The 13231-nt window shown below is 43.8% G+C and overlaps 1 protein-coding gene across 3 annotated transcripts in view; it reads left to right on the top strand.

Moving 5' to 3' along the window:
- Nucleotides 1-13231, top strand: part of MTMR2 (myotubularin related protein 2) — an 87396-nt gene that overhangs the window by 70015 nt on the left and 4150 nt on the right. For all 3 annotated transcript variants that reach the window (XM_089775728.1, XM_089775727.1, XM_089775729.1), the window contains 6 exons: nucleotides 3055-3204; nucleotides 4157-4345; nucleotides 5658-5843; nucleotides 6561-6767; nucleotides 10555-10647; nucleotides 12873-12986. In XM_089775728.1, the coding sequence (XP_089631854.1) occupies nucleotides 3055-3204; nucleotides 4157-4345; nucleotides 5658-5843; nucleotides 6561-6767; nucleotides 10555-10647; nucleotides 12873-12986 (939 nt within the window). The remainder of the gene's footprint in view (nucleotides 1-3054; nucleotides 3205-4156; nucleotides 4346-5657; nucleotides 5844-6560; nucleotides 6768-10554; nucleotides 10648-12872; nucleotides 12987-13231) is intronic.

Genomic DNA, 13231 nt, shown 5'->3' with positions numbered 1-13231 from the left:
TTAGAAAAAAAATTTAGAAGAGTGTTTTTTTTCAAATGTAATTGGCTACACTTGGGATTTGGCTGAAAGGGATGAGAAGAGGGAAACAGTGGGGAGGAAGTGCGGACTACACAGAGTAGGGGTGGGGTGGGGGGCAGGCCCACAGACTGTGGAGCTTGCTTCCCCAAATAGCAGCTTCACCCACTGCCGTTGAGTGGAGAGTACTTGTGCTTAAAGTTACTCATATGCTTATGTGCTTGGTGGGATTGTGGCCTTCAGACCTAGTCTGATTCAGTGTCTGCACTTTCACCCTGTGACCAGCCAGGGGAGTGATTCAGTTGAATAAAAGATGCATGTTTAGATCAGTGGTTTTCAAACTTTTTTTCTTATGACCCAGTTGAAGAAAATTGTTGATTCCTACAACACAGCATAATTGACTAGAGCAGGGATGGGCAAAAGGGCCTGATCGGCCTGGGGGTGGGGGAAGTGCACGAAGTCTCCTCCCACCCTGCCCCAGCAGTGCAAGGAGTGCGCGACTCTTAGAAGCACTGCACCCTCCTGGCAGGGTGGGAGGAGATTGTGTGTGCTCCCCCGCCTCAAGCCCTGACTGGCCTAGGGGTGAGGGTGAGGGGGCACAAAGTCTCCTCCCGCCCTGCAAGGGGTGCGGCACTTCTAAGCACCAGACGCTTCTTGCAGGACGGGGGCAGCGGGGGAGGAGACTTTGCGCGCTCCCCCTGCCCCAGGCCAATCAGGGCTTGAGGGCGCTAGGAGTGTGTGAAGTCTCCTCCAGCCCTGCAAAGGGCTCAGAACTTAAAAGTCAACAGCTGGCAGTTGACTCTAAGCTCAGCACTCCCTTGGAGGGTGGGGGCAGGGAGTCAGAGACTTCACGTGCGCCCCGTCTCCAGGCCCTGATTGACCTGGGGGCAGCAGTGGGAAGCGTGCCACCACAGGGGCACAGGTACCTAGAGGGAACCACCAGCTGTTCAGAACAGCAGGGGGTTCTCTCTGGGGGAAGGCAAAGACTTTGCGTGCTCCCCCACCCCTGACCAATCAGGGTCTGTGGGTGGGGAAGCATGGAAGTGTCCTTCCCCTGCCCCCTTCTGCCTGAGGCCCTGCTCCTTCCAGAGCAGCAAAAATTTCTGAAGTGGCCCCTGGTCAAAAATTCTTGCCCACCCCTGGACTAGAGTGTAGGCTTCAGAGTGGGGCTGCAGATGAGAGCTTTGGGGTATAGGAAGGAGCTCTGGGTTTGGGGGGAGGGGTCAGGCCCGGGGCGGGAGGGGCTCACCGTGAGCTGCTGCCGGTCAGCGGTGCAGCGGGGGTGCGAAGGCAGGATTCCTGCCTCTCCTGGCGCTGCAGAACATGTGGTGCCAAGAAGCAGCCAGCAGCAGGTTCCCAACCAATGGGAGTGCAGAGGTAGTGCTCCAGGCAGGGGCAGTGTGCAGAGCCCTGCGTGCTCTCCCCCAGCCCTCCCCCAAACACACCTAGGAGCTAGGCCTGTTGTTGGCTGCTTCTGGGGCACAGAGCTGTTTACTGGTGCCTGGACAGGCAGGTACCTTACCTCCCCCTCTGGTTACCTGACTCCCCTGCAGCAACAAGACCCAGTGCCTGACATTCCACAGCCCAGGACTGGATTGTGACCGGTAGTTTGAAAACCACTGGTTTAGATTATGTGAATATAAGGACAAGTAATTAAATAATACCATGAGTGAATACTCGGAGGTGGATTGTGTGCTTTCATACTGTGCTATACAGATTTTGTTGGGAGACCAGCGTTTCTCAAATTGTGGGTCCTGACCCAAAAGGGAGTTGCAGAAGAGTCAAAGGTTATTTGGAGGGGGTGCAGTATTGCCACCCTTACTTCTGTATTGCCATTTAGAGCTGGACGGCCGGAAAGCAGCGGCTATTAGATGAGCACCCAGCTCTGAAGTCAGCTCCTCGTCAGCAGCTACACAGAAGTGAGGGAAGCAGTACCACAGCCCCCCTAGAGTAACCTTGCAACTCCTCCCCCCAGTGACTCCTTTTTGGGTCAGGACCCCTACAGTTACAGCACCTTGATATTTCAGATTTAAATAGCTGACATCTTGAAATTTATGATTTTTAAAAACCTGTGACTGAAATTCATCAAAATGGACCATGAATTTGCTAGGGCCCTACTTATGAGAAGCCCAAGTTGGTCTGGGGGACTAGGTACATTGGAATCTTGTGTCCCTTGAACCATGTCCTCATGCAGCTACTAATATTGATTCTTTATTTTAACTCTTTTTCCATTATCTGCCCAGCCTTCTCTTTTCCGTGTGCTTTATTGACTGTTCTCCCTTCTAGTCTCCCATCCACCTTGTCTGGTGACTGCCATCCCACCTCTCCCACCCATCAAGAAGGTGTGTGTGTTGCCAGGGGTGGCCCATGAGCGTAGGCAAACTAGGGAGTTGCCTAGGGCGCTGGCGGCCCGGGCGCCCGATGATGATGTCACGGCCATTGATGGCCGTGCAGGCGTGGACGCCGATCACGCCTTCTGCCTGGGGTGCCAGTTGCCGCAGCCGGCCTCGGACCTCTCCTGTGTGTTGCGAGCATCAGTGAGGTACCACCCAAGGGTGAGCTGAGAGACGGAGAAGAAGAAAAGCTTGGGCTGGCCAGCTCCTATCCTGGGCTGTGTAATCATGAGCTGCTCCTGCAGCCCGTTACATTTGGGGCCACAATGGGAGCAGGGCGAAAGTTGCTCTCCGGGCCTTGCCTCATCTGCTTCTCAATATCTTTTCCATGCGTGTTAATGTAGACTTGGGGTCTTGTAGCTTTACTCACCCTTGCTGATATTATCCACCGCTCTGTCTCTAGGAACCAAACCACTGTCTTCCTTGCAGGGTACCACTCTACCAGCTCATCACAAAGACAAGTGAGATAACTGGCCATTTCATACAATCTGCGTTGCTCCCATAATTTTCCTTCATTGATACAGACATGTTTGTACGTGCCCTTGAATTTAAATACTTAGACATGAAAGCAAAGTCTGCTGGTCCCTTTCCCTTGGGCTGGGGACCCTGTAGCAGTTTATTTTCTAAACTGTTGTTTCATTTACAGGGAATTCCCAATGAAAGCTGGAGAATAACCAAGATAAACGAGCGCTATGAACTGTGTGACACATACCCTGCCATTCTAGTCGTGCCCGTAAATATTCCAGATGAAGAATTAAAGAAAGTAGCATCTTTCAGATCAAGGGGTCGCATACCAGTGAGTATGACAGAAGAAGGCACTTTGATGTGGGTTATAAAGGCCTTTGTACCATAAATAATGCCATGATCAGACAGAGAGGACACCAGGGAGCAAACCCAAATGGTTGATGGATAATAAAAGCAATGGGGGAGACTTCTGCCAGGAGTTTGAAGGCAGCATTGTCTGGTAGAACTAATGGCATGAACGAGACGTAGACTCAAAGTGCTAAGCAGACAAGAAAACTGAACTAAATCCAAAGTGCAGTGCAACTTAACTTTCTAGGCAACAAAATTAGCCCTGTTCATTATTTTCTGATTCTTTTGAGGGTTAACTGAATACTTTTTTCTGAAGTCCTGTATTGTTCTCAGTGAAGACTCTTAATACTGGGTTATAAATAAGGAATGCTATAATCATTACCTTTATTATTTCTATAGAAGCCAATATTAATCTATTTGCTTCACAGATCTATAAAAAGACAAGTCCCTGCCCAAAAGAGCTTACTATTTAATTGCGGAACATTAAACAAGATTTAGCACAATGGGCATGCATGAAAAGGGGTCTGTCTCTCACACAGAAATGGTAGGAGAATTAGCTGAACTGTATTTAAAAGCCAGGTTGAAGCATGTTCATACAAATATAAGTTGGTTCCAGCTTTGGGAACATACTAAAGTGACAGAATAAAATACAGAACAGTGCTATCACTTTAATGCAGTCACAGCTTAATTTGATCCAATCCTCTGGAACCAAATCAAAGGTACAAATGGATCCAATGGAAACAGTTACAGGTAAAAAAACAATAAATGGTCTGGTAGCACTTTATAGACTTAACAAAACATGTCTAAAAGTGCTACCAGACCATTTGTTGTTGTTTTCTTTACAAACTAACTTGGCTACCCCCTGAAGTTACAAGTAAATCATTTCACTATCCTTCTGAATTCCTATCTCCATTTTTTCCTATGTATTGTAAAAGGTTTTGTCATGGATTCATCCAGAAAGCCAAGCTACGATCACTCGCTGTAGCCAGCCGATGGTTGGAGTGAGTGGAAAGCGAAGCAAGGAAGATGAAAAGTATCTTCAGTCAGTCATGGATTCCAATGCTCAATCTCATAAAATCTTCATCTTTGATGCAAGGCCTAGCGTTAATGCTGTAGCCAATAAGGTTAGATGTTCTCTCCTTTCTCACCAGCAGGGGGCATTGCAGTCCAGAACTAGCCTACCATCCCCCTTTAGTATTAACAATGGGGGATATGACAGGGTTGCTGAGGTGGAATTGGTGCATTGACAATGACTCCAATCATGCAGCCAGCCAGGTCTGTACAGGCAGAAACTTGCATCTGCACAAAGTCCTGCTGGTGTCGGTGGAAGTCTGTGTAGGTAGAAGGACCCACTTGCATGAATCCAGCTGCTGGATCAGGGCCTCCAACTGTAGAGGAAGCAAAGACCACTTTTTTGTTCAGCAATTCAGAACAGAGAGTCTAGCACTTTGAATGTTGGAAGCTTCCATTTTTATATGTCCATCAGCTTGGGCCTGATTCCAAGGGTGGTGAGCACCCTCTGTGTCAGTTGATTTTTAACAGGCCCTGTGGATGGTCAGGACCACTGAAAATCAGGTCTGAGATGCCTCAAGCTGGGCATCTGAAATCCATGGCCACTCTTGAAAACGTGATGGCCTGGCCTGTGATTTCTCAGAATCAGAGTGAGTCAGTGGCACGATGAGGCATGCAGCCCAGAACCAGACCTGCATTCTGATGTTAGAGAGTATGCAATAAGATAGTCAGCTTTGTTTATGTGCAAGAATCCCTTTCCTGCCTGGCCTCTGGATGAGGCATACCTGGGTTGTCGACAGCTCCCTTTGATGTCGGCAGGGGAGCGTCCAGACTATCGCGCTGAGCCGACAAACAGCTGATCAGCTGTTTGTCGGCTCAAAGCGGCAGCCATGTAAATTTAAATGAAGCGGCGATTATTTAAATCGCCGCTTCATTTTACTCTGTCGGGTAGCCTAATCTACATGCCTCTGGCGACAGAGGCATGTAGTCTAGACGTACCCTCTGTGTTCATCACCTCTTAAAGGGCTGTGGGGAAAATGCAGGCTTTTCTATAAGGTCTCAAAGTGGGACTGTCAGACTATAGTACAGTGAGTCTGAGGAACTTGCAACTTCAGCCTTTGTAACTGATAATTATCAGAGAGAAAAATTAACCCTTGTGTGTGATATGTTGATAAAAATTGCAATATTAAAGAGAAAACTATGTCTGCAGGGAAAATCAATTATGTGCAAGGAATAGTTTTGTCTCCGTTTGTGAAATGATGTGTAGGACTGTTTCCTGATTTCTTACTTCATGATTTTGATAGCTTATTTGTAATTACTTTATAAATAATACATGTCACATAATATTTGTCCTGCAGAAGCTATTGAATTGAAAGCCCAAACACATTTTTCAGTTATTTCCTATGGGTTTGTTTTTTTCCCCAGGCTAAAGGAGGGGGCTATGAAAGTGAGGATGCCTATCAGAATGCAGAATTAGTTTTTTTGGACATTCATAATATTCATGTTATGAGAGAATCATTGAGAAAATTGAAGGAGATTGTATATCCTAACATTGAGGAGACTCATTGGCTGTCCAATTTGGAATCAACTCATTGGCTGGAACATATCAAGGTGTGCATGTGTGTTAGTATTTGTGATGTATGTATCTATCTAACTAAAGGAGGGGTCATTCTGGTTTTTGCGTATTACATCTATAAAAGTAGAAGTATCTGTCTATTCCTGGGACAATTTCAAGGCAGCTGCTACTTCGGGTTTCATTTAATATTCAGAATGTTCCCAAATAAGACCAGGATCTTGCAAAAACTTGTGTGAGTGCTTAACTATATGCACTCTCAATAATTCCACTGTAGTCAATGGGAGTTCATTGGAACTCATCATCGTGCATAAAGTTAAGCACATGTGTAAGTCTTTGCTGGACTGGGGCTGAAATCCATGTGTTCTTTCTTACAGAAACTTTATATTAGTTCATTTCCTTTCTTTCCTTTCCTTCCTTCGTGGCAATCCAAACCCTTGCACCCCTACCCCAGGTGTCACACTTCGCTCCCAGTCTCTGTACCCCCTCCTGCACCCAGTCCGCTGCCCCAGGTCACAACCCCTCCTTAACCCAAACTCCCTCCCAGATCCCACACCCCAATCCCTTACCCCAGCTCCCTTCTGCACCCAACCTCCATCCCAGACACCACTCCCCCCTCACCTCCTCCATTAATATAATGGAAGAGAGCAGCCCTCAACTACTTACCAAATTCTTCGAGTGGCCTCCCATTAAAAATGATTGCCCACCCCTGTATTAAATGGAGAAACTTCACTAATTCCCTGTCTCTGTCACAGCTAATTCTTGCCGGTGCACTTCGGATTGCTGATAAGGTGGAGTCAGGGAAAACCTCCGTGGTTGTGCACTGCAGTGATGGTTGGGACCGAACAGCTCAGCTCACTTCTTTGTCCATGCTCATTCTGGATGGCTACTATCGAACAATACGGGGGTTTGAGGTGCTTGTGGAGAAGGAATGGCTGAGCTTTGGGCACAGATTTCAGCTGGTGAGTCAATTTGCCTTTTGAGTGGATTCAGTTACTTGTGTGTTGAATAGAGAGCATCTCACCAGATTAGTTACATAGCTTAAAGGGCTATGGATGGTCCTTTTGACCACAACAGAGCTTGCAGAGTAAAGATGGATGCTGCGGACACCCATTCTGGCACATTATATCCTTCCTTGATATTTGCTCATTGTCCTTAGACTGCAGTCAGTTGATGTTGGTGAAGGTTATCTAATCTAATACAGTACTGTATCTAGTACTTACCTACAGCATTGATTTCATTGTGTGATCTTAGATTATCACTTAACCTTTTTCTCAGCTGTGTACTTGTGATATTTTCTTCCATTTTATATATATGGTGAAACGGAGGTGCTTGAGCGATTGAGGGCCCAATCCAGCAAAACAGTTAATCATGTGTTTTTAAATTGTAAGGACATGAATAGTCCCATCTATACAGTGGAGATAACAGTGCTGATCTTCTTTGTAAAGCAATTTGAGATCAACAGATGAAAAGCATTCTATGAGAGATTATGATTACCTACATGCTTAAGACCAGAACAACAACCATACTGGGTCAAAATAGTGGTCCATCTGGTCCATTAGCCTGTCTTCCAACAGTGGCCAATGTCAGGTACTTCAGAAGTTTCTAATTTTAATGTATCTTTTTTGAGAAGTGGCAACCAGAAATGCGCCAAGGTGCAGCTGTATCATTGATTTACATAGCGACATTATGATATTTTCTTTTTTACTATCTATCCCTTTCCTAATGGTTCCTAACATTCTGTTGGCTATTTTGTCTGCCGCTACACCTTGAGCAGGTGTTTTTAGAGCACAATCGATGATGACTCTGCGATCATTCCTATGTGGTAAGCGCATCATTGTATATGTGTAGTTGGGATTATGTTTTCCAACTTGCTTTTACTTTGCACTTATCAACGTTGAATTTCCTCTCCCATTTTGTCACCCGGTCACTCAGTTGAGCAACATCTCTTTGTAACTCTTCACTGTCAGTTAAGTTCAAAGCAATCTTGTGTAACTTGTGGCAAATGCTGCCACTTCACAGTTCGTCCCCTTTGCAGATTGCATATGTAGAACAGCACAAGTCCCAGTCCAGATCCTTTGGGGACCCAGCTATGTGCCTCTCGCCACTGTGGAAACTGACTGTTTATTCCGATCTCTTAGTCGGTTCCTAACACCTGAGAGAACCTTGCTTCACATCCAAAGACTGGTGGTTTTATTTAAGAACCTTTGGTGTGGGACCTTATCAAAGGGTTGCTGACTTTGATTACATCCATTATGTCATCCTACTCCGCATGCTTGTTGACTCCCTAAAAGAATGCAAATAGATTGGTGAGGCGTAATTTCCCTTCACAAAAGCTATATTGACTCTTCCCCAACATAACATGTTCATCTATGCGTCTGATAGTTCTGTTCTTTACTATAGTTTCAACCAAATGCTGGCATTGCATTAGTTATCCTCCATTCAGCTGATACAAAATCTTATTTAAGCGATAGGTTACCACAGTTAATAGTTCTGCAGTTTCATATTTGAGTTCCTTCAGAACTCTTGGGTAAATACAGTCTGATCCTGGTGATTTATTACTATTGTTCCAAAACCTTCTTTATTGACACCTCAGTCTGGGACAGTTTCTCACATCTGACACCTGCAATAACAGTTCAGGTACGAAAATCTTCCTCACATCCTTTATAATGAAGGCCATTACAAAGGATTCATTTAGCTTTTCTGTAGCAACCTTGTCTTCCATGAGTGCTTCTTTAACATGATTGTCCAGTGGTCCCACTGATTGTTTGGTAGACTTGAAGCCTCTGATGTACTTGAAAAATTTTTGCTGTTAGTTTTTGTGTCTTTTGCTAGGTGCTCTTCAATATTTTTGACCTGCCTAATTATACTTTGATCCTTGACTTGCTAGAGCTTATGTTCCTTTCTGTATTCCTCACTAGGATTTGACTTTCAGTTTTTGAAGGATGCCTTTTTGCCTCTAACCACTTCTTTTACTCTGCTGCTTACCCGTGGTAGCATTTTTTTGATCATTGTATTGTGTTTTGTTTTACTTTGGACCTCTCTCTCTCTATCTGTCTTCAACAGGCTCTCTCAGCAAAGCAAATGCGGCCAGAGAGACGGGGGTAGGCGAGCATGGCGAGCAGAGGGCTCAGCCCCCAGTGGTATTTTAAAATAGTTTCCATGCAGCTTGCATGTATTTCACTGATATGACTTTTCCTTTTAATTGCTATTTAATTAGTTTTCTCATTTTTATATAGTTCCCTTTTTGAAGTTAAATACTACAGTTTTTTAGCATTTTTCTCCCTACAGTGATGTTAAATTTAATTACATTATGATCACTGTTACCAAAAGGCTCCTTCAGTATTCATCATTTGAGCCAGATCCTGTGTTCAGTTCAGGACTAGAAGAATTGCTTCTTCTAGAACTAGCTGCTCCAAGAGGCAGTCATTAATGATATCGAGAAATTTTACCTGTGCATCCCTTCCTGAGGTGACATGTATCCTGTCACTATGGAATAGTTACAATCCCCCATTATTATTGGGCTTTCTGTTTTTGTAGGCGCTCTAATTGTCCTGAGCATTTCACAATCACTGTCACTATCCTGGTCAATGGGTCAGTAATGTGTTCCTACTTCTGTACTCCTGTTAGTCAAGCATGGAATTTCTGTCCATAAAGATTCTGCAACAGTTTGATTCATTTATGATTTTTTTTACTGTATTTGTTTCTATGCTCTTTTTCATACATAGTGTCACTTTCACACCAGCACAACTTATACTGCCATTTCTGTATATTTCGAACCTTGGTCTTTACTGTGTCCCATTGATTATCGTTCCACCAAGTTTCTGTGAGGGCCATTACAGCAATATACTCATTTACCACCAGGCAGTCAAGATAATTCATCTCAGGATTTAGACTTCAGCATTTGTATCCAAACACTTTATTAAATTGATCAATATTAAGTTGTCTGCCTTCATGTGAGTAGTTGAATGGACGGACTCTTTTTATCTGACTTTTCTCTTGAGTGCCTATCTGTACTTTATCAACTTCTATCCTTGCCTTGTTAGTAGGATATAGAGTATCCCCTTTGATAAATGTACCCCTAAGGAATGTCTCCATCCAAACTGTGTGGTCCTGCACACCTTTCTGCCTCTCTTCCCTCCCCCCGGCCTTTTATTTAAAAATTCTTCTACAACCTCTATGGCTTCAGTGCTTTGTTAAATTGGCTCGGAAGTGATTTGCCCAAGGCCACACAGCAAGGTCAGTGTTGGAGGCTTACTACTTCCGCCACTTTCATGACTACTTCACAATGGTTCGCAGCTGGGAAGTGCTATGTTGTAATTACCATTAGGTGCTGAATTTCTGTGCAGCTGTAAGATGAGTTGTACTACTGAATGATATGTATACATGGGATTATATATACATCTGAAATTAATAAAAGTGTAAACTTTTTTTAGTCTTTTGAATGCCAACTGTTAAAAGAAGTCAGTGCCAGAATAACATCTGGATCTTCTATTTGGATCACTTGGTTTTAGCTTTATTTTAAATGCACTTAAGTAAGAAAGTATTTCACTTCAAAGACTATAGGAGTACCTGTCCAGAACTTCTGCACTTAATAATATAAACACAGCAAAATTAAGAGACTTACTAACTATCTTACAACTGTTGCGAGCTTCTGCATTGGTAATTCTGGTACATAGAATCCAAGCTATTTCTCTGTGAAACACTGTAGTAGCTCATGTTCTTTTTTTATTCTTGTTTTTATATCAGAGAGTTGGCCATGGAGATAAGAATCATGCAGATGCAGACAGATCTCCTGTTTTTCTCCAGTTCATTGACTGTGTCTGGCAAATGACAAGACAGGTAAATTTCGAAGCAGCAAACATGCTTTATGAAGGATTTAGACAAGTGTGTCTAGACAGTGATCTTACTGCTCAGTTTTTAAATTAAATTACAGCACCCTTCCTGTGGCTCTTTTGTCCTGTTTTTGTTTGGGTACAAATGTCAAAATGGGACTACATGCGTTGGGAGCCTAACTCCCATTGAAAATCAGTGGGATTAAGGTACCTAAGCGCATAAAACACATTAAAATAGGCATAGTCATTTAGGGTACATCTACACTGCACAGCTATAGCTTCCCTGTGTCTACACAAGCCGCTCGTTATTTCAAAGTATTTTTCAAAATTACGGGCGTGCTATTTCACCATCCCGGTAAACCTTGTTGCACAAGGGATAAGGGATGGCTTGACATAGTGCGTTGTTTCAAAATTTGGCGCTGTGTAGGTGCACCAAATTTCAAATTTCAAAATAGATTCAAAATAAGATATACAATTTGTGCTATGCACATTGCATATCTTATTTTGAGTTTAGGGTGCTGTGTAGATGCACCCGTAGTGGCTTTTAAAAATGTTACCCCGAGCCATTTTCCAGAGAGACATTGTATGAGAGCAGAGAAGAGACTAAAGCCAACTGGGTTTTGTTTTGCTTTAACTTCTGAAAGTGGGAGCATTGATCCTAAATTGTGCATGATTATCAGCACAGGAGGCTTCTTTACCCCCACAGCAGATACTGTATAAGCAGGGACACTTAAACTTCCCCTGCTCTGGAGGGAACATCTCTAGGGCCTGGGAGTGGGAGCGGTGCCACTGTGACCACTCTCCATTTGGCTAGTGCAACAAGGTCTTTAGATTATATTTTTATCCTTTTGACAAAGGTATCAAGACACCACTGAAAAAACTCCCTAATCTACAATAAAATGGTGAACACAGATGTTATTTTTGATTATGCTTTTCAGTGTCCAAACAGAAGAGGTGGCAGGATGTCCCTTTCTTGGATGTTGCTAAAGCATTCTTCTCAGTGGTATTCTGAATCCTCCTCTCATCAATTTCCTTATGAGGAGGAGGTGTTTGGGATGGACTGAACTGCAGCCAATGACATAGACTCAGGCATCAGAGATAGGAAAAACCTGTTATACCATCTAACCTCAGGAATAGGGCTCAGAAACCCGGGCTGGTAATAATTATAGAACAAGGTTTCCTGCTATCTCTTTGTGTCCTCTCTTCCTCACTTTCAACCATCATATGCACACACGCAACTCCATATGCAACCCCCATTCCTTACTGCATAGCTGTCCCACAGCTTAAAATCTGTGTCCCCATTTTTTCATAACTCCCCCAGGTTTTCCAACATCTGTAAAGCGAGTCAGAATTATTCAATATTCAGAAAAGTTCTGATGACATTTTGAACAATTATTTTTTAAAAGAAAAGGGGGAAAATGGGACATTTTGTACCTGTTTCCCAAGCAGCTCCGATTGTTGTTCTACATTTGTATTTCAGTAGCACCTCGAGGCTTCAGTCAATATTAAGGCCTTACATGTGATGGCAATTCCTAGATTCCCACAGACTATGGCAACTGGTTTCATGGCCTCCTGCTGCATCCTCATGGAAAACTCTCAGTTGGTTGCATGAATTGTTTCCATTTAAACAGATGCAGCTTTCATTGCTGTGTAGAGTTTGTTTATTTTATATCTGCTGCACCCTTTTGTTCGTAGCCTCATTAAAGTTTTGGCAAGAGAGACCTCCCTAAAAGACAAGTTCCAGTTTAAGCAGCTCTGAGTGTATATAAATACAGTGGTCAGATCCTTCAGGCCTCTGGCTTTTGCTCAGAATTCCTTGCTGCACATGGAAAGCAGATTTTTGAGAGAAGCATTTGCTTTCAGAAAGTTGTAATATGATTTTGGAAACAGAGGCAGCCAAGTCACACAAACGAATCCTGTATTAGAAATGCAGAGAGGACATATTCAGCTCATTAACAGGACTGGCCATTACAGTGATGTGTGTCAAAAGCTTCAGAGGGGTAGCCAAGTTAGTCTGTAACAGGAAAAACTTAAAAAACAACAAATGGTCTGGTAGCACTTTATAGACTAACAAAATATGTAAATGGTATCATGAGCTTTCGTGGTCACAGCCCACTTCTTCAGATGAATGGATGTGCCCACAAAAGCTCATGATACCAGTGATATGTGTGTTCGTTAGCAACAAGCAATGTACTAAAAAAATACAAGTAATCTTCCTGGTTGTGTTTGAAGTTTCCTACAGCATTTGAATTCAATGACTGTTTCCTGATAATCATTCTGGACCACCTGTACAGCTGCTTGTTTGGGACATTCCTATATAGCAGTGAGCAGCAGAGAGTGAAGGAGGTAAGGCCTTGCCTTTTTCCAAGGTGAATGCAATTCATCAATGTTCCTAAAATGGGCGAATGATGCGGATGGAATTGTTCCTTCTCCCAGTGACTCCGGTGCGAGTAACTGTTGACCCTGACAGATCTTCCATCTAAATAGCTGGCATTCAGGATTCTTTCCCTTTGTAAACTGGTGGCACCTCCATAAACCAGAACTCTCTGGTCCAGCAATGCCAGGGCGGGCGGAGGCGGTGCGCAGCCCAG

Source organism: Pelodiscus sinensis, chromosome 1 (genome assembly GCF_052426305.1).
Source record: "Pelodiscus sinensis isolate ZL-2025 chromosome 1, ASM5242630v1, whole genome shotgun sequence".
In the NCBI taxonomy this organism is placed as follows: domain Eukaryota; kingdom Metazoa; phylum Chordata; order Testudines; family Trionychidae; genus Pelodiscus; species Pelodiscus sinensis.
This window is presented reverse-complemented; position numbering and strand designations above follow the sequence as displayed.